Here is a 22,233-nt window from a genome sequence, read left to right as displayed (position 1 = left end):
ATAGTAAAACAACGTTTCATTTTCGTGGATGGAATTCACGGTTCATAAGAGAAAAGCAGTTTTTAAAATGCCAGCGTACTACGGCTTATGCTTCCACCAGACAGGAGCCGCATGATGCAGTGCGAGACCAGAATATGTTGTCACTTTTAAACAAATTTTTTTTGTCTCATGTGAACATCCATGAAAATGAAATGTTGGTTTGCTGTTTAGTACACACACCTCATAGAGTACATTTTTAATGAAAAGACACCACAATTTAAAGGAAACTACAGAAGGAAATGCGCATGCATTTATGAATGACCGAGAGCCCATGTATTTGTGGTTGACTGTGTCTGCCGCCAGGCTCTCTTGCACTCATTTGACCCCAACAGTTGCATGGTAACACGCTTTTTCTTAATGCTCTCTCTTTCTCCAGTATGCTCCAAAATATAATATGAGCCATTTTCCTCTCACTAGAGAACAAGGACTCTCAGAGGCCCTGGCATGTCTTTGAACAGGCCTGGGTTTACGATAATGAGATGAGATTTGACACGATTTTTAGAAAATCTTTAAAACAAAACATAAAACTATAAAAATCATCTTTCCTTTTAAATGCAAAACTATGCAGGTTCATTTTAAAATGTATTAACTGTTAAATATCTTGTAATGAACGTCATATAGTTTGTGTCTTGTCTAGGAATAACTCAAACTGCTTTTTAACAGCTGCTCCTCTAGCTGCTACGCAAATGGTTTAAAAGTGCCGGGGTCATCTCCCATGGTCACATCCCGCTAAATCTAAGACTCTGTCATGGTAGCTGCTGCTCTGCTCTACATCTATGTGCCAATCTCAAGAGACGGTTTTAACTTTGATGAGAAATCTTGTGATGCTTTGGTCTCGTCACACCCCTAGAAATATGTGATCCCCCCCCCGATAACACTAAAAGTATTCATTGTAGCAAGAAAACTAGCTCTTCTTGAGGATGAATAAAGAAAATGATTTTAGACATGGCCGTTCTTGGCTTCTGTAGATTTCAAGGGCTTATCAGCTGTCATTATAACTAACTAATAACTTGTTGGCTTTTTAAAATAAGTAGCAGCTACAAAAACATGTAAACAATGATAACTAGCTGAAATTGCTCTGCACAAATAAAGACTGTGACTGTTTTTATCCTTCCTTCTCAACAATACAGCTGAACTGAATCAGTTTCTGTTTGTGACGATTCAGAGGAACAAACACAGCCTCTCCAAACAAAAGGAAATAAGACTTTAATTCTTGGCATTTTTCTTTACTCTGATAGAAATGTCAATAAGGCACACATATATACACACTCTTTCTTTTCAGGTATTACTTCCCTATATAACAGAGCTCTGTAGCCTGTTACAAGAATCTGTATTCACAGTACATTACATCATAATGTGAATGACTTACAGTGCAAGCAGGTCATGAGTACCTTGAAGTTAGCCTTTCAAATAAAGCTGCCCATTATGTAAGGTTGTGTGTTTTCAGGAGTTACGCTGTGGTGTGCACACACTGCGGATGGTGCAGAGCTGGTTGTCTGAGGAGCTGTCCCAGGACGTTAATGCCAGTCATTTTCTTTTTGAGGTTGTACTTACTGCAGATGATGGCTGTAAGAGTCCTTTTCCTCCTTTACTGCTACAGTACAGTGTGTTTGTCCACACCTGCTTCTTCTCTCTGCCTCCATATTCTTTTACAGAAATCAAACCTGCAGGAAATTAGAAACTGTCAGCTTTTATGTGGTTTTATTCAAGTACTTGATCATTTAGAAGCACAATACACCCCTTAATTGTTATAAATGATTATCTTTTCTTATTTCTAGAATTCAAAGGTTGTCCAAAGCTTAGATATTTTAACTTGAAAGTTGTTCAATAAGTTTAACTTTGGATTTAAAACTATTAAAAGTAGTTTCCAGAGTATTATTCTGATTATTAAGTTTTCCATTGTCTTTTGCATAGGTTTATGTGTGTGTGAATGTACGCATCTCTCACCCTCGGTGTGTGTCCAGTGTTGTTCATCAGACTCTGTCTCAGCAGGCCCGTCACCACCTCCAGCTCCTGCTCCGCCTCCCGAACCTTTGGGTCTAGCTGGAGGACTTCTTGCAGGTCACTGCTGGCTGATAGGTAGTCCTGGAATTATGCATGTTTCACAGATGCACACATACATACATAGAAGTGGTAGAAAAACGCAATCATTAATACTGTAAGAAGAACAAATCCTTTTCAGGAAAAAAGGAGTAACGAAAGGTACCTGTAAACCTTTATGAGCCAGGGCTCGTCTGTAGAAGGCTTTCTTGTTGCCCGGCTCCAGCCGCAGAGCAGAGTCACAGTCCTGTTTGGCCTCTTCAAAACGATTCAGTTTGAGCAGGCAGATGGCTCTGCAGAAGCACAGTGGAGTAGTGGGTTAGTGCTATGCCCTCACAGAAAGATGCTTCCTAGTTCAAATCCTGGTTGTACAGGCTCTCTCTGCTGGGACATCTTCTCCCTGTCAAGGCTGACCATAAGGGGGGATAAAAGGGAGAGTCTTCTGGGATCCAGTCAAATTGGGGCCCATGGAGGTCAGTAAAACCATGTTCCATTGTAAATGTTAAACTGTGAGAGCCATATTTTATTTTCGACCTGAACAATAATCACTTTTATCAGAACAACAACAAATAAATTCTATTTATTAGTGAATGGCCCTAACAAGATGTAAACCCCTTTAAAAAAAAACAACAACAAATAAAAAACAGTATAACCTTTTTAAGGTAATGTTAAGAACATGGATGGGAAAATTTAAATTAACCATATGGAAAGTAGTCAGACTTCAGGATGCCAGAAAACAAAGTAGAAGACACTGTGATGATGATTGTGGAAATTAAATAATTGTGAAAGGATACAAAAATGGGCACAAGGGGTAATATTGGCTCAAAAGTGGTTACAAAAAAAGTGGAAAAACTTGTAAAAATGGGTTACCTGTGGCAAAAGTGTTGGAAAGGAAATCAAAGTTGCAAAAAAAAAAAAAAAGGTGGAAAGAGATTAAAAGTGATAAAAGTGTGGCAAAAATGGGCCCAAGTGTGGCAAATTATAAGACAAAAATTGGTTACAATAGGCAAATATGTAGCAAAAAATTAGTTAAAAGTGACAAAAAGTGGCAAAAATGCGTTAAAAGTGGAACAAAGTGGGGAAAATTGGTTGTTTGTGGCAAAAATGAGTGGGACAAATGATGTAATGGTGTTAAAAAGTGGCACAATCCAACAATTTAAACATCAGACTCATGATTGGTTGAGACGCTTTTTAACTCCATAATGAGGTAACTGTTAGCCAGGATGCTAGCACAAATACTACTGACCTATCACAAATGCATTGCACCCACATGCCAGGGTAACTGGTGACTCTAAATTGTCTACAGGTGTCAATATGAGCGTGGTGGTTGTTTGTCTCTGTATGTTAGCACTGTGATTGACTGGTCAATAAACTATCCTGCCCCCCGCCAAATGACAGCTGGGATCAGCAACATGGCCCACTGTGACCCTGAACAGGACAAGAGGTCTAGATAATGCATGCATGCATAATGGAAGCTTATTCTACAATCCAATCTCTTTAATGCTCCTCTGCTAGAGTACAAATTGTATCATTAATGGTTGAATCTGTGCATGGTCCCTTACAATCAAATTATCTAAATTATAAAATTAAATACATCTGCAGAAGATCACAGGGTTCATATGTTTATGTTTTCATGTTTTCACTCCCTACAGCTAGTTTATCTACATTTACATCCAGATAACAGCAACACACAAAGTTATAAAGAAAACCTAAACTATTTAACAGTAATATAATGATAAGATGTGTTGTAAAGCTGATAGTGGCTGCCCTCATTCATACAACCAGCCTCATATTCACTGCTAACAACAAAGATAACTGAAGTAATGGACAGAGCTTCATATGTTGATGATCATTTGGTGCCCTCTGCTGTTTTTCCTGTTACACTGTTCTCAAGGGAAATCATCAAATAACTCCCCACTCCCTGTGTTTGAAACATTAAACCCAGGTTTTATGACTTCATAAATAATATTTACACACAAAACGATAATCGATAAAGAGCTGGTGCTTTATGTAAAGATTTTTTGCCCAATCCTGGTTTCATTTTATTAATGATTTTTTCAATCTGTCCACAGTGGATACTGCTCCTTTTATTGCTGTGTTTCTCTTTGTTTCCCTGCAGTTACGTTTCTTTACGTCTTTCTTAAGCACAGCATTTCTTTTTTCAGATTTCAAGGTATGATACAACATGCTGAAATCCACTCTGTTGCAAAGCTACAGCAATCACACTTGGGATGATTCATACATACCTGTTGGTGTAGAGGGCACACTCGTCGGGTTTTAGTGTGAGACATTCGCTGTACTTCTGCAGAGCCTCCTGGTACTGCCCCGTCTTTACCAAGTCATTTCCCTCCCGCTTCAGTAAAGTAAAACGAGCCTCTTTTCTTCTGACTGTTGGTAGAAATATAAAAACATTTAATACTGAAATGCTCAAAAAGACACAAAATAGTAATGAGCAAAACATGGCAAAAGCATCTGATGTTATCCTCCTGATCTGTAAAAACATACTTTGAAAGACTTCTTCAGCGTTGAACGGCTGTGATGAATACTGTTTGTCCTCCAAACTGGAGAAACGTTGCTTTCTTTCAGACGTTTTTTCAGGAGTGATCAATAAATGTACCAGCCTGTCAGCAGCAGTCTGAATGAACCTGAAGGGATGAGTCAACTCCTGCTTACTGAGCTCTCTGCTCTGCTTAGGAAACCACTATATGTAATGACTTTGGCAAACAGACACACAAACAGGCACTTAAATATATCCACAGACTCATGGGAATAGACACACAGAGGGATCAGAAAGATTACTCAGAAAAGCCTGAAAGACTGCATGTCTCCTTAGTTATTTTAACAGAAGGCACTGAAATGAGAGGCAATGCCAGTCATTTCTGGAAAAGATAATGAAACACCTCTAAGGATCTTTGGTGTTCAAAATTTAACGATAAGATACAAACTGATAAGGTTAAAAATGTCTCACAACAGCCTGAGTATTTTCAGTGATTAGACCTTGTTGGAGTTAATTTGTGTGTTTATGTTAATAAACACACATATATAAGCCTGGTGTTACACAACACAATGCAAGGATGCAATACAGTGTGATACAATATGCCAATACGATATAACACAATACAATTCCATACCATACAATGTGATACGATACAATTCGACGATCTGATGAGATGCTGTACAATATGATTCAATAGAATGATATGATACAATAAGTTACTATACAACACAACAATGAGGCAATACGATATAAGACATGATACAATATAATATAATACAAAAATGCGATACAATGTGATATTATGCATTTAATACGATACTATACAACAGGATGGGATAAGATGGGATACAAAAAAATAAGACATGATAATATGATTCAATATGACAGTTAAATGTGTGTATATGTTAAGTGGGCCCTACGTGACATGACGATACAGTACAATTCAATGAAATGTAATATGATGCAATATATTACGATGGTATATGATACACTATGATTCAATGTGATGTGATACAATGTAATACACATTATTACCCTCTTATGGAAACTAGCCTTTGACTCCAGTGCTGCACACACTTAATGTTCTCTACAGTATTGCCTAACTGTGGATCAGATTTTTTTAGGCAAAGAAGTCACCTGCTGAACAAACTAATTTGTTTCCAATGGTCAAACATGACAGAAAATATAAGCACTGTAGCAGTCTTACACCATCTTTGTCACAAATGGATATAGCACTTTTCTAATCATCTGACTATTCAAAGCACTTTTACACCACAGGTCACGCCTACCCATTCACTCGCACACTCATTCACTCAGGTTGCTATGGAGAATTGGCCCTCACTATTAGCTAATCCCATTAGTAGGCATCCATACCCATTTACACGCCACTGAAGCAGCAGTGGGAGCAAACTGGGGTTAAGTGTCTTGTCCAAGGACGCATCAGCATATGACTTCAGGAGCTGGGGATCGAACCCACAACCTTCAGATTATGAGACGACCGACTCATCCACAGTCGCCCACAACAGTATGAGTAAGCCCGTATAAAAAGTGATGAAAAACTCTGGCATTGTAACTGGCAACTAGCTAAACTGGTATTTCAAACAGCAGTGTTGCTCTTCACCCTTATTTTCAAAATCATTGTATCTTTATCTTTTGAATCAGTCAAAGACATGATACGATATGATATGATTGGAAGTGAGACAAGAGGTCTCACTCTGTTTGAAAAATTCTTGCAGATATTGAGTGCCTTAACTTTTAAATAGGGGATCTGAGATAGTGACTCTGGGGTTTGGTGGTGTGTTGATAGGTGGACTTTTCATTGAACCGTTGAATACACTGAGGGGATAATTGGAACTGCTTTGTGTTGTGTGATTTTTATGATTGCCTTGTTTTTGTTGTTGTGCTAGATTTGGGTAAAAAGTGGGGTTTGTGTGTGGGGGGCAAATGCTTTGTGGTGGACTGTTGGGTTAACAAAAAACTATTTTGTCAGAGAACACTCTGAATGGCTCTCTGACTTAAATATTAACTTCAAAATGGATAGCTGTTCTTAGCAATGAAGGCTCTGCACTCAAGATGCTCCCAGGGTTAGTCAAGCAGCATGCTTGACTTTCTAGAGAGCACATTGTTAAAAACACCCATGTATATGAGTGAATGGCTGGATAGATGTATCACATGTCCCATACCATGAAATTTAGTTTGGCAGCTATCTGTTCCTCCTTATGTGTTACAATCATGCTTGAACTGGTGAATATAATGTGTGAAAAACTGACAGGTGAACCTCTTCCCATCAGTTTCCCCAGCAACAGCAGTGTGCTATTTTAAGATTACCTCTGATCTGTATATGTGCTAAACTTGTTACGTGTTTTTGTTTGTAGATGTGTGTCTCCTTAAGTTGCGAGCTTTATCTGCGTGGGACTTAAATACTGTGAGTGGAAATTTTCTGAATGCAGCTGAAGTTGTTAATGTGACAATATATGTGCTGGATTTGTAGCTTATTTACAACACATTGTGTCTTTAAATAAATGTGAATTTATGACACATGTAAAGCCTTCCATCTATGTGAGCAGGAGCAGCCTGCAGGAAACCTGACCTGGATTGTTCCATTACAGCAGCGCTACACTGTGAGGATCTCCTTACTCTCTGCATTATTGATGATCCATCCAGACACACACATACTTTCACACACTCAGTATCTCTCAGCAGGAGTTTCTTTTCAGCGCTCAGCACTTACATGCTGATTCTCACTGCCTGACTTCCGCCTCATGATTCCATTATTCAAGGATTTTATTTCAAAAATGTAACACCCAGAATCTTTAGGAATTATCCAACAAAGACACTGAAGTGTTTTTTTTTTAATAGATTCACATCAGAACAAGAAGAAGCGGTTTGAATGCTTTAAGGAAAAACTATGTTACTCTACAAACCTTTACCCATTTTTATCTAAAACATACATTTCTGCAGACTTATAACCTCATTTATGCTTCAAGTATGAGTGATGTTACTGACCCTCCTCCTGTGCAGCCCTGGCAGCTCGAGCCTGAGCCACTTCAGCACTGACAGGTTTGTCTCTGTGTTGCTGCTGGATGGACAGAGGGACGACAGGAATCTCTGGAAGCTTCTCTCTCCATTCAGGACCATCCTGCTCAATTAGCATCTTGGTGATCCTGAAAAAAAACCCCAACACACAGCACAACTTACAGCAGTATGAAAACTAATTATTGCATGTTTTTTGTTTTTGCAGCCATGGTGGTTGTGGGCTCTACTTGGATGCTTGGAGGAGATGAAACCTAAAACAATGAGGGGTAAAGGGACATATAATCATTGTAGATATCTACTACCTACCTAAAGTTTCCTGAAAAATCTTCATGATTTTCAAGCCAGTCAGAGCCAATAATTATTCAAATGGTATAAACCACACATGAGAAGATTTTTTTTTAGTGTCATCTTCTTTACATCCAAGCTTAAGTATTCTTTACTACCATGCACATGTTTTTCAGGACAATTGATGTGAACAAATTGAGATCAATTCGTTACAGTAGATATTACAGACACAATTGGATGTGATAGAAAATGATAGGATAGAATAGGAAATACTATTATGTAATACGATACAATATGATAGTATAGGATGTGATACAATAAGATACGAAACGATACAATACAGTACAATACTATGCAATCGATATACAATAGGATACAGTGCGAAATGATACTATATAAAACAAAATGAAACAAACGAAACAAAATGATGCAATACAGGTAGGATAGGCAGTAATCAGTGGTGGCCAGAAGTGAAGTCAATTTACTTGAGTTCACAGGAAAATCAGAATAATTTTTACAGAGTGAAAAATATTTTAATTAAAAATAATCCAATTTAATCTTCTTAGTGTGTATTTATTACCAGTCACCACCAGAGCTAGAGTAAAAACACAGATGAAATTCTACTGGAGTAAAATTTTAACCACACCCATTTAAGTTTAAATTCAGCTGCCATCACTCTTGGATGGTCATGGCTGCAGCTCGTTAGGTGTCCCAGCTGCAGCTAATCCTTGGCAATCAAGATCTCCTTACCTGGTGTTGAACTTAGGCTACGTTCACACTGCAGTTGAAAGTGACCTGAATCTGATTTTTTTGCTCACATGTGACTGGTATATGATTTTTTTCTGACAGTGTGAACAGTGCAAGCCACATTGAATCTGACCGTTTTGAATCAGATTCAGGCCACTTTCGTATGTGGTTTTAAATCAGATACATATCTGATCTTTTGGAAGTTGACTGCAGTGTGAACAGGCAAACAAAAAAATCAGATCTGAGAAAAGATCAGAATTGAGCATTAAGGCCTGCGTTGTGAACGTAGCCTTACAGACACCAGTGAACTACAGCCTCTTCAACCTTTGATTCTAGTGATTTTTTAGTGAGCTTTTTTTTGCATCCATAACAAGTTCCTTTTTCCCAGTAGTTATGTTGATTTTTATAATCTTTGATCTACCCAAAGTCTCTTATTTTCTGTAAAAGTAAAAGCATCCCTGTATCCAAACAGAAAGTCATTTCCCATAGTTAAAGACAGTAAAAAAGTTTTTTAAAAGTAAAAAAAAAACAAAAAAACACCAACTTTAAAGGCATAATTATGGGAAAACGAGAGAGGGTGAGTGAGCAAGAGATTAAGTATGATATTTTTTCAGGCCTGCTTCATTGCCATTACTGGAAATATACCCCCCAAAAAAACTGTGATTAACTGTGATTTGAAAAATTGTAAGCATTAGACAGCTGTTTTTAAATTATTGCTTTTTGTCATGCACAAACTTCATCGTGGGGTAAAAAAACAAAAGACCTCAAATGAAACAATGTCTTGAGATGTTTTTTTAAGTATTTTGAATACTTATAAATTTTACAAAGCAGGTACTCTAGTAGTGAAACAACCAGAATGACCAGAATATGTATCTATGCTCTGAAGCTGTGTACCACGATGTGATATATGTTTGGATTTGAAATTTGGCCTGGACTCAAGTTTAAGACTCTTTGACTGAAAAAATAAAAGAAGTGAGATTTCACTTGCCAGTTGGCCTTTTTCACAGCAGAAATAGGACATGCAACAGCATAATTAAAAAAGTCAACAATGTATTTGTTCTGTTTTCGTGTATGAAAATGCCTTTGCATCGTGCCAGTTAGTCAGCATAAACATGAACTTTTAGAATCTATATTGTTCTCAGATAGGAAGCGTCACTATAAAATAAAGCTTATTTTGAAGGTGGTGAAAAAGCTAAACATTTTATGAAAAATAAAACTTAAAGGAATTTTGACCGGGGTGCCATCCCACTCTAACACTATAGTTTCATTGAACATCAAAATATATCAAGATAAAGTTGAGTAGTTTTGAGATACTTGTAAAAAACCGAAAACTACAAGGATCATAAAACAAAAATTAAAGACACTTTTCCTCATTCATTCAACATTAACGCAGCGGGCTCTCTCCATGGTGCTGAACATTAAACCTGGCTATAAGACCCCCTTGGTTCTTGTGAACTATCAGCAACATAATGTACATGCTTCTTGCACCCAAACCACAGTACTGACTCCTTACCATTAATAATACCCATAATCCAAACAGAGGAGTTAACCAGTACAACTAGATTATTCTGTTTTGTATTCTGTGTAATGCACACTGAACAGAATGGCATGGTTTCCACCCACAAAGTAAAAGAAAACAAGATGTTTTGTGGGGTATGCAACAGGAAAATATATTGGATGCTTGTATTGGATGCTCTAGAGGCAGCTATAAAAATAGAAGTTTTAAAATTTCTAAGAAATATATGTATTAATCAAGTAATCTATAGTAACTTGGAGTACACTGCTTTGTGTTATAATATAAGATCCATGTGACATGAACAGTTTCATTTGTTTGGTTGTTTTATTAGCTGACCTGTGGACGCTGTCGTGAGCTGCCTGTACTCCGGTGTCTATCTGCAGGACGGTCTTATAATCCACATAGGCCTTCCTGTAGCGCTCCAGTGACTCATAAGCCATCGCTCTACGCAGCAGGGGCTTCAAGGCAAAAGGCTGCAGCTCCAAAGCCCTAAGAGGATCAGAGAGACGTGGAGAACAGAGAGGATAAAAGTGTCTACAGCTGTTCACCCTGCCACAGGTGTCACTGAACTGTGACACTCCATTCATAAACACATGCAGTGTTTGTGTAGTATTTCCAGGCAAAGAGATCCCTTCAGTCTGCAGAAACGGTGTCAAGCTTGTTTAGTGTCTGTGGAATAACAAGAACTGAGTTCAAATATTGAAGAGATCAACTGAAAACTGCAAGAGATTAAGTAGTTGATTAACATGTGAGAAAAATTCTACAGTAATTACCCAAATTAACAACTCATAAATATACTGATCATAATAAAGTGTCACAAATCATAGTTTTCTGTCAGCTCTGAGTATCAACAGGACAATCATAACCAAGTTACTCATATAAAGTTAAATAATAAAAAAACAGGGCCACCGGGGCAATCTTCAGGCACACTCGCTCGAGTCAAGGATTTAAGTAAAAAGCCTTTAATACATCAGGGCATATCTAATAAAAACAATAAAAAATCACATATATATATATATATTTTGAAAATCTGTCTTAAGTTTATAGATATTTTTACTGTAGCCTTTCCTTCTTTAGTATGTTGGTGGGTGCTTATGTGTTTATATGTAGGTATATATGTATACGTGTTTGTATGCATTTGTGTAGATGCAAGTGTGCATGTTGTACTAGCATATGCATATTTTTATCTCTTGCATCTTTTCATTAATTTAGCTTATATTCTGCATTTGGTGACATATAGCACACTTTGGTATTTTTTCATATGAATTTTCTCTGATAATGTCTTTATCCTATTTTTTCACCATTATTGGGGTTATATATTCAATCTGAGATTTTCTGTAGCCTGATACCTTCTAGCTGGTGTGGATTCAGCCTTCAGATCACATGATTCTCTAAATGAACCTCACCTGTGTCAGTGTTTTGTTCATGCCCTGATGAAGACCCTGCGTGGTTGAAACCGGTTGGCTTTCCCCGTGATTTTTTATTGTTTTTATTAGATATGCCCTGATGTATTAAAGGCTTTTTACTTAAATCCTTGACTCGAGCGAGTGTGCCTGAAGATTGCCCCGGTGGCCCTGTTTTTTGATATTTACTCCTCATTCTTCAAGAGCACTTGGCTTCAATTTGGAGTTGACCACAGAATGAGAGCACATGGTACTTCTCCCCGTTTTTGCTGCAAAGTTAAAAATTCTTTTTGAAATATCAAAAATGTAGCTTAACTACTAAAACTGATAACCAAAGGTGAAAAAGAAAATTTAATTTACAACACACATTTTAAAGGAGGAACTGAAACCATTCTGCTCTGAAAAGACATTTTACAAGTGCTGGGAGGTTCTTCTGTGTAAAGACAAGCAGTCCCATATGCTTCACGTGATATCGATTGCGCCAGTTTGGTCCAAAGACAACCGGTTTGTGAGAAACAGAGTAAAGGTGTGTGACACAAATTTGCACTGAGCTCAGTGGACTTCACATGCTCCTTGCTTAAAGCTGCAAAAGCTGCCTCTAGAATAACAAATCTCTGACACCTAAAAAGTTAAGTTGAAATACTGCGTTGAGGTCCACAGTGTCTGATTCAATGTAATTGAAACTGTTGTCTTTAGTGCCACAATAGAAGTCCAAATTTAGGTAATTCTATGTGAAATAACATTGAATAACATAACATGAAGTATTGTAATGTGTCATATTGTAAAATAAGGTGACAATTTAACATAACGTAATGCGATGTATTGTAACATAACATAACATAAAATAACATAACTTAGAGTAACATAACATAAGGTGACAAAACATAAGGTAAGATAATGTAACGTAATGTAACATACTGTAATGCAATGTAATGTAATAAAACATAATGTAATATTAAGTAATATAACTTAATATAACAATATATGTTAAAATATAGCGTTAACATAACCTAACATTATGTAACATTTATGTAACATAACGTACGTAACATAACGTTACATAAGGTAATATAACTTAACGTAACACAACATAATGTAACAGTATAACATAACATAACGTACGTAACATAACGTAACAATGTAACATAATGTAACATAACACAATGTAATGTAATGCAACTAATGTAATGTAATGCAATGTAACATAACATATCATAACATAACATAAATAAATAATGTATCATAACATAGCCTAACAAAATATAACATAACATGATGAAAGGTAACATTACTTAATTGATTGTTATTTAACATTATGTATTATAATGCAAAGTTATATTGTGATATGATCAAATAAAATAACATACTGTATGATCCATCCATTTTCTATACTGCTTATCCCGTTAAGGGTCGTGGGTGTGCTGGAGCCTATCCCAGCTGTCCCTGGGTGAGAGGCAGGGTACACCCTGGACTGGTCGCCAGGCATGCTCACATTCACAGCTACAGCCAATTTAGAGTAACCAATGAACCTAATGAGCATGTATTTGGTGGTGGGAGGAGACTGGAGTACCGCACGTGCACGAGGAGAACATGCAAACTCTGCACAGACCCTGATCAGGAAGCGAACCAGGGACCTTCTTGCTGTGAGGCAACAGTGCGCCACTGTGCAGCCCCCCATACTGTATGATATGTCATAAAATTTAACATAAAACCCAGATTGATGGAGGGCTGCAGTGATAGTTGTCCAGGATCTCCTGCCTTACTACCTTACTAACTTCCTCCTTCCCCAATTGCTTTGTTTGGCCAGGTGACCAGTGCTTGTAAGAGTCCTGATTGTGCAACTTCTTCCATTTGACATTTATGGAGACCACTGTGCTCTTCCCTTTACCTCATGGCTTGGTTTTTGCTCTGATATGCATTTTCAGCTGTAAGTTGTATGTATGTGTTCTTTCAAAGCATGCCCTATCAGTTTAATCTACCACAGGTGAATTCAAATCAAGATATAGAAACATCCCAGCAACGATCAAGAGACATGGGAGGAACTGGAACTTCATTACAAGGGTTGTTGAAAAGAGTCTGAATGCTGTCAGTATGATGTTCCAGTTGTTTATTATTAATAAGTTTGCAAAAATGTCTAAAATTCTGCTTTCTAATCTGTCATGATGGGGTACTGAGTGTACATTAATGAGAATAGAAATGAATCCAAATGTTTGAAGGATCAGGCTGAAACATAAAACTACGAAGAATAAAGGGGGTGTGTGAATTCTTTCTGAATGTACTGTAGACAGAAGCATTACCAGCACTGAAAGCAGTCACTTACTTGGTGCAGTCCTGTATGCAGTCTGAGCTGTTTCCATCCTTGAGGTAACAGGCTGCTCTGTTTGAGTAGAGAATACACAGGTCTTCTGGACTATCGACGGCTGCAGGGGATACAAGCACAACATACTTATTTTAAAGATCAGACACTGATATTGCACTCACCTTTGTGTTATACTAACATAAAGCTATGAGAGCAGGTAAGTGCGTTATGTCAACATTAGTTCTCTGTAACATTTCTGTGCTTTGTGACCTTGGTTTAAAGAAGCCAAGAAGACTAAATGTTGAATGAGTCGGAAAATAGATGTGCTTGTATCAGTCCTTTGAGGAGGGTTCTTTTATAAACTGCCCTCCCTCTTTTAACCTTCACCGCAGTTTCACATCCATCAGTAACTGCTTTCTGCTTCAGCACTGTAAAACTTCAGGGATGATATTCCTGAACTAAAGGTACTTACAATATTTAAAAAAAGACAAAGTCACGCATCGTTTTCAGAGCGTCCCTTTAAGAGAGTCTCTGCTAAGTCTGTTCGGACATTAAGTCTAATCTTTTTAAGCACTTCTCCGGAGCTGCATAAAAAATCCCTCTCACCGGTGAGAGAGTAAAAGTTGGCTGAGTGCTCTTAAAGGTACAGGGTGACATTCAATCTTACCCTAAAAGCCCTACATACAATATGACTCCTATCTACAGCCAGCGGTGCTGTCTGGTGCCAGCTCTCCACTGCATTCACAAATTACCAGTGATGGCTTTTTGTCAGCAATGGTTTTTAGACATTAAACTTGTGATGAAAAGTTCACTTAGCCACACAGTGGACTGATCTGTGTTTGAATGAGATGTAAGCTGTACTCAACCTGTTATCTGTGACGCAGATTTGTTAGATGTAGATTGTGCAACATTACAATTATGAGCATCCAAACTTGACATGAGATCCTGTGTATTGTAGAGCCAACTGGCACTGTGAGTCAACTTAATCTGATATCCTTACAAGAGCTGGTCAACAGATGACAGAAGCACTTTCTGTCTGTCTTTGTGTCACCCATCTTTAATGTTTCTGAACTACACGGGTTACATTTAGTCAGATGTTTCTTAATAAGGGTTTTCTTAACCCACCGGTGTAATTATGGACATTTTTGTCCACTCTGAAGCATTTTTCACTTTTATTTGACTGTGTTACTGCATATGGCATGATTTTATAAGCAGCCCGGAGACTGCTGGTGGCTTGTTAAGTCCTTGGGACATTCACAGCACAATAAGGGGCTCATGGCAACCCAACAATCCGTCTGGACAGTACCCTAAGCCACACTTACTCGCCACATCCACCTCTTACTCAACTCCAAAGGTAGACTTTTTCTCAAACAGATTATTTCCCCATGCCACTGGTAATATGCAAGGATATCCAGAGCATGGCCTGGGTTGTGTCAATCTTCCTCCCTGCCTAATGGTGCCCTCAGGCTGTGTGCTAGCCACATCTATGCCTCACTTCAGCCTAATTTTCTGGCCCAAACCTAAAAGTTCTGCACAGCACAGTATATGTGTATGCATAAAGGAGATATAACCCCCAAAAGTGGGGGGAAGAGCACTGCAATAATTTCATATCAGTTTTTGCAGAGATGTTTTCCTTATTGGCATTGATATGTCATAAATTTTAAATCTGACACAGCATATAGGAGAGATTTACCAATGCAACAGTTTTAGCACTGTTTCCATTTCAGCCATGTTGAAAAACATCAGCCATTGGCAAATAATGTGGCATGAATGGATATCAGTAGCCAATTTTCATCTGTTGTATCTTATAGATTTAATATTCGTACCTGGTTTACCTAACTGCTAATTCAGAGAGGAACATCTTCTTATTAGTTAGAAGACAAACTGGACCAACTCTGATCTGTTTAGATGTTCAAACATGACAGAAATTGTTGGCAATGTGGGAGCCAAAAAAAGTCCAAAAAATAATATCAGTATTATCAGCTTAATTGTTATTTTACACATCGGTATGACCCCAACTTTCACATATCTCTACTTGTTGCTAATCTCTGACATATCCAAAACATTTGAATACAATAATCCCTACCTCCAATCATTTTATATGTAAAATTGCTCATTTTGTGCATTTTGTCATAAAAACAACAGTGGCATCTTGTAAAGAAACTGGCTTTACAGGTTATAACATGTAAATGACACCAAAGGGTTAATCTCAAGACACAAAAAAGATATATGTGAGAAAAAAAATTTGGATACACCTATGAATAAAGTATGAGTGGCTAAATAAAGCCAACATTTTGTTCATGTTTAATTGTAAAGGACTACTTTTGTATGATTTCCCTTTCTCATTATTAGTCTCATTGTTTAAAACCAAAACATTTGATTGCATGTTTGTTAGTCTAAGAAAATAGCTTATTTCTACTTGTGCTCAGGTAGAAAATGTCTGTGAATTTATGAAGAAAAAATTAGTCCTACTCATTCTTGAAATAATCATACGTTTTTGTGGTATGCAATTCTGCTGATACTGACCATGTCAGTTCTGTTTATTTACTGTGTGATGACTAAAAACATAGATTTGCTTCTTTAGACTCTTTCAAGACTCCTGAGAGATTCAAATTAAATTTTTCTCATTGACAGGTTCAATATTTTTCTGTTGGATGCACATGAGGTGTTCATATCTTCTCTCACCTGCTTCGGCACATCCATCAATAGCCTGTGTGTACTTCTCTAAGGCATCTCCAAATTGTCCATGTTTAAAAAGGTGGTTCCCTTCATTCTTGAGTCGGGCCAGGTGAGGAGGAAGGGCCCCAGCAGGGGCGTCCAGGTAACTTGTGTCCACTGCAGGGCTGCCCTGCTCCTCTTGTCCACCAACAGTGCTGTTTTCTCTTTGAGTGCCATTAGCCAATCCTTTCTCTGGAGCTCTCTGAGTCTGGGTCTTTCTCACACTACCTTCCCCCCGGCTCCTGGTTCCACTCCCTGCTGTGGTCTGCTGTGATCTGCTTCCCCCTCCTCCTCCACTGCCAGGGGGTTTTTCTTGTGCGTTCCCCATAGCTGCACTCCCTCTGCAGTGTCTTCAGACTGTCTCCCTCCCTGTTTCTGTTCTCCTCTCGCAGAGCTGCAGCTACATCTGTGTCTGACTGGGGATTTCTTTAGGACACGCCCCCTGGGTGAGACGTCAGTCGTGATGTCACGGGGGGGGGGGAGTGCTACAGTGATGCAGTGCTGCAGTAGGACAGATCAGAAGGGAGAGCCTCAGATTAGACTGTACAGTAAACACAAGGCCCTGAGGCCTAGACTGAAAAAACAAACAGGAAAATAAGCAGCATCATTGTAGTTATATATGAAGCAAATGCAAAACACAAAGCACTGCTGCATTATTGAAACAAAAGCAATGAAACTAATCATAAAAAGGTGCATAATTATATTATATGGTTTAATTTTTATTTAAAGGACAAACAATAATAAAGTTTCTCTTTTCATCCACAAACCGTGGACCATCTTGTTCATTACTTTCCACTTAAATCAAAATGGAAACTGAATAGTTATTTCACTAAAAAGAAATTTAAAGAATGACAAGTTGTGTCTCATGTAAGGTCTGTTGATGGGTAGAGTCAATCAAAGCAACCTGGAACAAGGATATAATAGGGATTTTTCATTAGTTTTTATTTTTTGTCTTCAATAGAGTTTGAGTTTTTATTGTGCAAAAATGCTTTTGTTTTTGTTTAGTTTTCACTAGTTTTAGTGTTAGTTTTTCCAGCTATATGGAATACTTGTCAGGGGCAAACTTGAGAGGGTCAGAAATATCCGAATAAAAATTTAAAAATACATTCAAACAGGCTACTCTTCCCTTTTCATTTTATTTGTATAAATCTTATGTTTGAATCCAACTCAAGACCTGAAGTTAACCACTATGAGAAGGCTTCTTATATCAAATCATGGCCATTTTACACTGCCAATTATTGGGTTTACATGCCAGTCTGCTGCTGTCAAAGATCAAAACTAATTAGATTTTGTCCCTAATTTTATTTCATTTTAATTAGATTGGTGTGTACAGAGTTATTATTGTTATTATTATAAAGCTTATTATTGTAAAGCTTAGTTTCTATATCATTTTGGTTAATCTACATTTTAGATAGATTGATTTAAATGTTTCACCAGGAGAATTGTGTTATTATTTTAGCATTTTTTATGTGTTGAGAACTTGTGTTTTCTTTTAGACTTTTCTTGGAAGATATTTAGTAAAATTAGTAAGAGATAGGCCAACATTTAAAGAGTGCGGCTATTTTCACAGAAGTATTTGACATGGAGCATAAAGTCTTGCTAATGCCAAGCTAGCATAAAGACTGCGGGTTCTTTTTGAAAGGCTGGCTTTGGCTGATTTTGTCAGCAGCATACATTTTGACATCTAACATAAATGCTCAGTTTCATTATGTGCACAAACATTCATTTACTCAAACCACTTCAACGAGAAATTTGACTTTTCCGTTTTTAACAAGGCCCTTACCTTTGGCAAAAGCTCAGTGCATGAGGTAGCGTTCTATTTCCTTTTCACAATAAAAACCCGTTAAAAAGCACACCCTTCACGCACAGTCTGTGCGTGTTCTGCATATCACAAGATCTTACGTTCTCCGGAAGTTCACCACTGTGGTTCCTCCTACAAAATAAGATCGCTAAAACTCCCTCAGGTGTTCAAAATGTGTTTTTATCAACTTGTATGGTATACAGCCCAACCACATTTGTTTTTTTATTTTTTTTTGCCCCCCAATATGTTTTGAGTCCCATTGCTATCTTTATACATCTTTTCCCTCTCTTTTGAAATGATATCAATTTCCACCTAGCTGCTCCCAACAAAAGGCACCCGTAAGTCACTACTGGACATTCATTATGCCCACAGTGTACATTGCCCCATAGGAATAGTTGTGTAAGATGGTGTTATCTGCACTTGATTTGAAGCTGCAACGGTCTCTCAGAAATTTGGTAATCTGCAGGATGCTGTTTGTTTCATTCAATACCAGCTGCACAGTTGCACAGATACAAATAGATCATACCTAGACAATTAGAGATGGAAAAGAGAGATGGATTCGAAGTTAGTGAAAAATCATACTTTTAATTTACCAAAATTTTGGCAAAGTTAAACAGCACTGTTTGATTTAATATGGATGTAGCAATTTAAAAAATGAATGAAAATTCTAAAGCCAAGACTGGAGATCTTTTTATTTACATAGTTATATACTACAAAAAAATCAAACAACAAAAACTATCAGAACTGCTGCTCTCCTCCTCTTCATCGAGCATCAAAGACCACCACTGAAATAAAATGGTCAAGGAAATGAACAAGTGTAAAAACAATAAACTCTTATAATTAACAACAACAAAAAATCTATAACTAAGTACATGAAAAATATCAATAGGAGGACTAGTAACTACCAGCTGGTAACTGGTAGTACTTCATGTTTCTACAAGTTCCTTTTAATCTGGCAATGTTTGTAAAAACAAACTTAAATTTTCATTTATACTGATGTATAACTCTCAGATACAAAAATGGGGCTTCTTCTGCAGAATACACCTACAATTCAACAATAATTGTGATGATGAACGCACCTTAAAGCCTGAAGAACACTGGTCAAGTGTCATGCACCTAGGGCTCACTACTCTGAAGACAGCAGAGATGATTAGAGACATAAATAGCTGGAGATGGAGATTTCTGGAAAGACATTGCTGCTGACATCCCTAACATCACGCAAGGCCTCAAATGTGAACTAAACATCAGCTCCCTCTTAAAAAAAGAACTCAACAGAGGCTGTACTTCTGGTGACATCTGAGGAAATCCAACCTGTGAAAGACGATGATGGTGCACTTCTACATCACCATCTTTGAATCCATCCTTACATAATCGATTACTGTCTGGTATGCTGCAGCCACAGCAAAGGAAAAGAACAGGCTGCAGCATACCAGACAGTCTGCAAAGAGGGTGACTGGTTTCAGTCTTGAATCTCTTCATGACCCATGCACCTTTACTGAGGCCTGGAGTTAAATTGCCACCGACCCCTCTCATGCAAGGCAGACATGGACTTTTTAAGCCCCCCCGGCAAAAGGCTGCGGTCCATCGCAACCAAAACCTTATACCACAAGGATCGTTTCTCTTCCTGGTGCCCTCTGCTGTCATCCCCTTGCACAACTCAGGCCCTACCCCCACATGACAGCCTCTCATCAAGAGTCTGCAAGCTTTAACAGACTTTATGCATTACATCGACACACACCGGACCTTATCTTTCCTATTTAAAGTTGCACACAGTGAGTGTAATACTACATTCATTAATTGCACTATAACTTGATCATCAACAGACCTGCTCATCTATAAACCCTGTCTGTGCAACTTGTACATACTTGTTGTGTCTTTATTTTCTATTTCAGTACTGCTTATATATATTTAATATTGATGTATTTAAGTTCCCTGTCTGCAGATGTACTGCTGTTCTTATAGCCTCTAACTACTTTCATTCGTCTTCCTTGATTTGTTTTTGTACCACACATCAGGTCATACTCCTCATATGTGAAAATGTGGCAATAAAACTCGATTCTAATGCAGTTTCCCATTAAACATATGTTAACCTTTCTGGGACAAACAGACAGAAATAACACACTGAAGGATACATCTCTTTGTTCTCTTCTTGTACATGATTCTGTAGCCGCACTCTCTGCATCGGATTGGATCACGGGCCTTAATTTCATTTTCCGTGTGACACTCTGCAGGTAGAAAATATATTACATGAAACAGAACAAGGTAATAGTTTACACAGAGCAGAAAAAAGAACTGATACATCATTAACAACTTAACTAAACTTAAAACATAAAGTAAGGCAATTTGTGTTTGGTACATTATTTCTTTGTTGTAACAATGCTTCTTGGTAATAAATCTTATACTGTTGGAAAGCCTGTTTATTACCCTTGTATTGGCATTGTTTGGCATTACCCTTGGCATTGTTTGGAGTGAACCCTAGTACCATCTCCAAACTGAAGGCCAAGTTCCATATAACGGGGAATGTCAGAGACAGGCCGCGAAGTAGGCATCCCAAGAAGACAACACCCCAAGAATACTTTTTTCTCAACCTGTCAGCAAGAGCTCTATCCTCCAAGATGACAACACTCGCCCCCACAGAGCGGGGTTGATCAGAGACTACCTCCAGAATTTGGGAGTGGAGAGGATGAATGGCCTGCCAGCAGTCCTGACCTTAACCCCATTGAACACTTGTGGGATCAGCTTGGGTGTGCTGTTCGTGCCAGAGTGACCAACACAACCATGTTGGCTGACTTGCGACAAATGCTGGTTGAAGAATGGGATGCCATCCCACAGCAGTGTGTGACCAGGCTGGTGACCAGCATAAGGAGGAGGAGCCAGGCTGTTGTGGCTGTGTATGCTACTTCCACACGCTACTGAGGCCCCTGTTTGGTAAATGAATAAATTGTTAGATTGTCAATATGTCTTGTTTCTTCAAACTTCAATCATCCAATCCACCAAACACCAAACAAGAGTCAATGGCAGAATCAGCTGTTTGGCATTGGCAGAGAAGATTTGGCACATTTTTCATGGGCGCATCCCACATGCTCAGCACTGCTGCATCCCACAAATGCATGATCCTTACAAATGTGACATCATTTAAAAGGGTAATTAAACAGGCTTTCCAACGGTATAAGATTTATTACCAAGAAGCATTGTTACAACAAAGAAATAATGTACCAAACACAAATTGCCCTACTTTTTGTTTTAAGTTTATATAGAGTGTTAGTAGTAATTTAACTCTAAATCAGAGGGTGGTTACGATAGTACAAGATATAAAGTATTCAGAAATGGAACAACATTTAAACTCGCTTTACAGCAAGGCACTTTAATGCTGTTAGCAGTACTGCCAGATGTAGTAGAACAACCTAGCTTTATTATAAATACAGTTAACAACTCCCATGTACCTCCACATATGTAGATCATAGGTTGTTGTTTGGGTGGCTGAAGATCTTTCTGTGGATCCATTTTTGTTTCTAGAAAAGTCAACAAAGGCATTAAAGACTCAGCCACATCTGTAAACATGATAAATTGCTAACACAGAAACAGCATGGCGGTACCGACAATAAGAAGCTAAACTGGCAAAAATTAAGTCAAAAGTGAGCCTAAAATTACAAAAATAACTCTCAAAATGTCCTATAATTGCCACACATTTATTGTATTTTTTGGAGAGAGGTTAAAAGTAGAACATCTTACCGTGAAAACAAGCTACGCGTTAGCTAGTTATGTTTCTTTTCCTATCACACGCTTACTGCGCGCATGCGTACAACCATCACCCACCCCGTAGTAAAGTGGCTTAGGATTGGTCACAGCATT

At 38.0% G+C, this 22,233-nt stretch overlaps 2 protein-coding genes across 2 annotated transcripts; both read right to left on the bottom strand.

The window, feature by feature from the left end:
* Positions 1 to 1,436: 1,436 nt before the first annotated feature.
* spag1a (sperm associated antigen 1a) lies at positions 1,437 to 17,001 on the bottom strand. Its single transcript, XM_041809670.1, has 8 exons — positions 16,548 to 17,001; positions 13,884 to 13,983; positions 10,497 to 10,649; positions 7,583 to 7,740; positions 4,326 to 4,467; positions 2,246 to 2,372; positions 1,987 to 2,124; positions 1,437 to 1,703 (listed from the first exon to the last, which is right to left on the bottom strand). Exons 1-8 carry the CDS (start codon positions 16,906 to 16,908, stop codon positions 1,698 to 1,700), a joined length of 1,185 nt encoding a protein of 394 aa, XP_041665604.1. The 5' UTR covers positions 16,909 to 17,001; the 3' UTR covers positions 1,437 to 1,697.
* A 2,054-nt stretch (positions 17,002 to 19,055) lies between these two features.
* Positions 19,056 to 22,200, bottom strand: polr2k (RNA polymerase II, I and III subunit K). Its single transcript, XM_041808232.1, has 4 exons — positions 22,114 to 22,200; positions 21,825 to 21,893; positions 20,514 to 20,606; positions 19,056 to 19,166 (listed from the first exon to the last, which is right to left on the bottom strand). The coding sequence occupies exons 2-4, from the start codon at positions 21,883 to 21,885 to the stop codon at positions 19,144 to 19,146; spliced, it is 177 nt and encodes a 58-aa protein (XP_041664166.1). The 5' UTR covers positions 21,886 to 21,893; positions 22,114 to 22,200; the 3' UTR covers positions 19,056 to 19,143.
* Between the last annotated feature and the right edge of the window lie 33 nt (positions 22,201 to 22,233).

This window comes from Cheilinus undulatus, linkage group 16 (genome assembly GCF_018320785.1).
Source record: "Cheilinus undulatus linkage group 16, ASM1832078v1, whole genome shotgun sequence".
Lineage (NCBI taxonomy): Eukaryota > Metazoa > Chordata > Actinopteri > Labriformes > Labridae > Cheilinus > Cheilinus undulatus.
Note: the sequence above shows the minus strand (reverse complement) of the source record. Positions and strands in the feature narration are given on the sequence as shown.

Coding starts and splice junctions, on each gene's coding strand:
- spag1a (XM_041809670.1), bottom strand. CDS start 16,908: ATGGGGAACGCACAAGAAAAACCCCCTGGCAGTGGAGGAGGAGGGGGA. Junction 10,650..13,883: donor TGCATACAGGACTGCACCAA/GTAAGTGACTGC, acceptor TGATCCTCTTAG/GGCTTTGGAGCTGCAGCCTT. Junction 4,468..7,582: donor CAGGGCTGCACAGGAGGAGG/GTCAGTAACATC, acceptor TTCTACCAACAG/TCAGAAGAAAAGAGGCTCGT.
- polr2k (XM_041808232.1), bottom strand. CDS start 21,885: ATGGATCCACAGAAAGATCTTCAGCCACCCAAACAACAACCTATGATC. Junction 20,607..21,824: donor TATGATCTACATATGTGGAG/GTACATGGGAGT, acceptor TTCTACCTGCAG/AGTGTCACACGGAAAATGAA. Junction 19,167..20,513: donor CAAGAAGAGAACAAAGAGAT/GTATCCTTCAGT, acceptor ATTTTATTTCAG/TGGTGGTCTTTGATGCTCGA.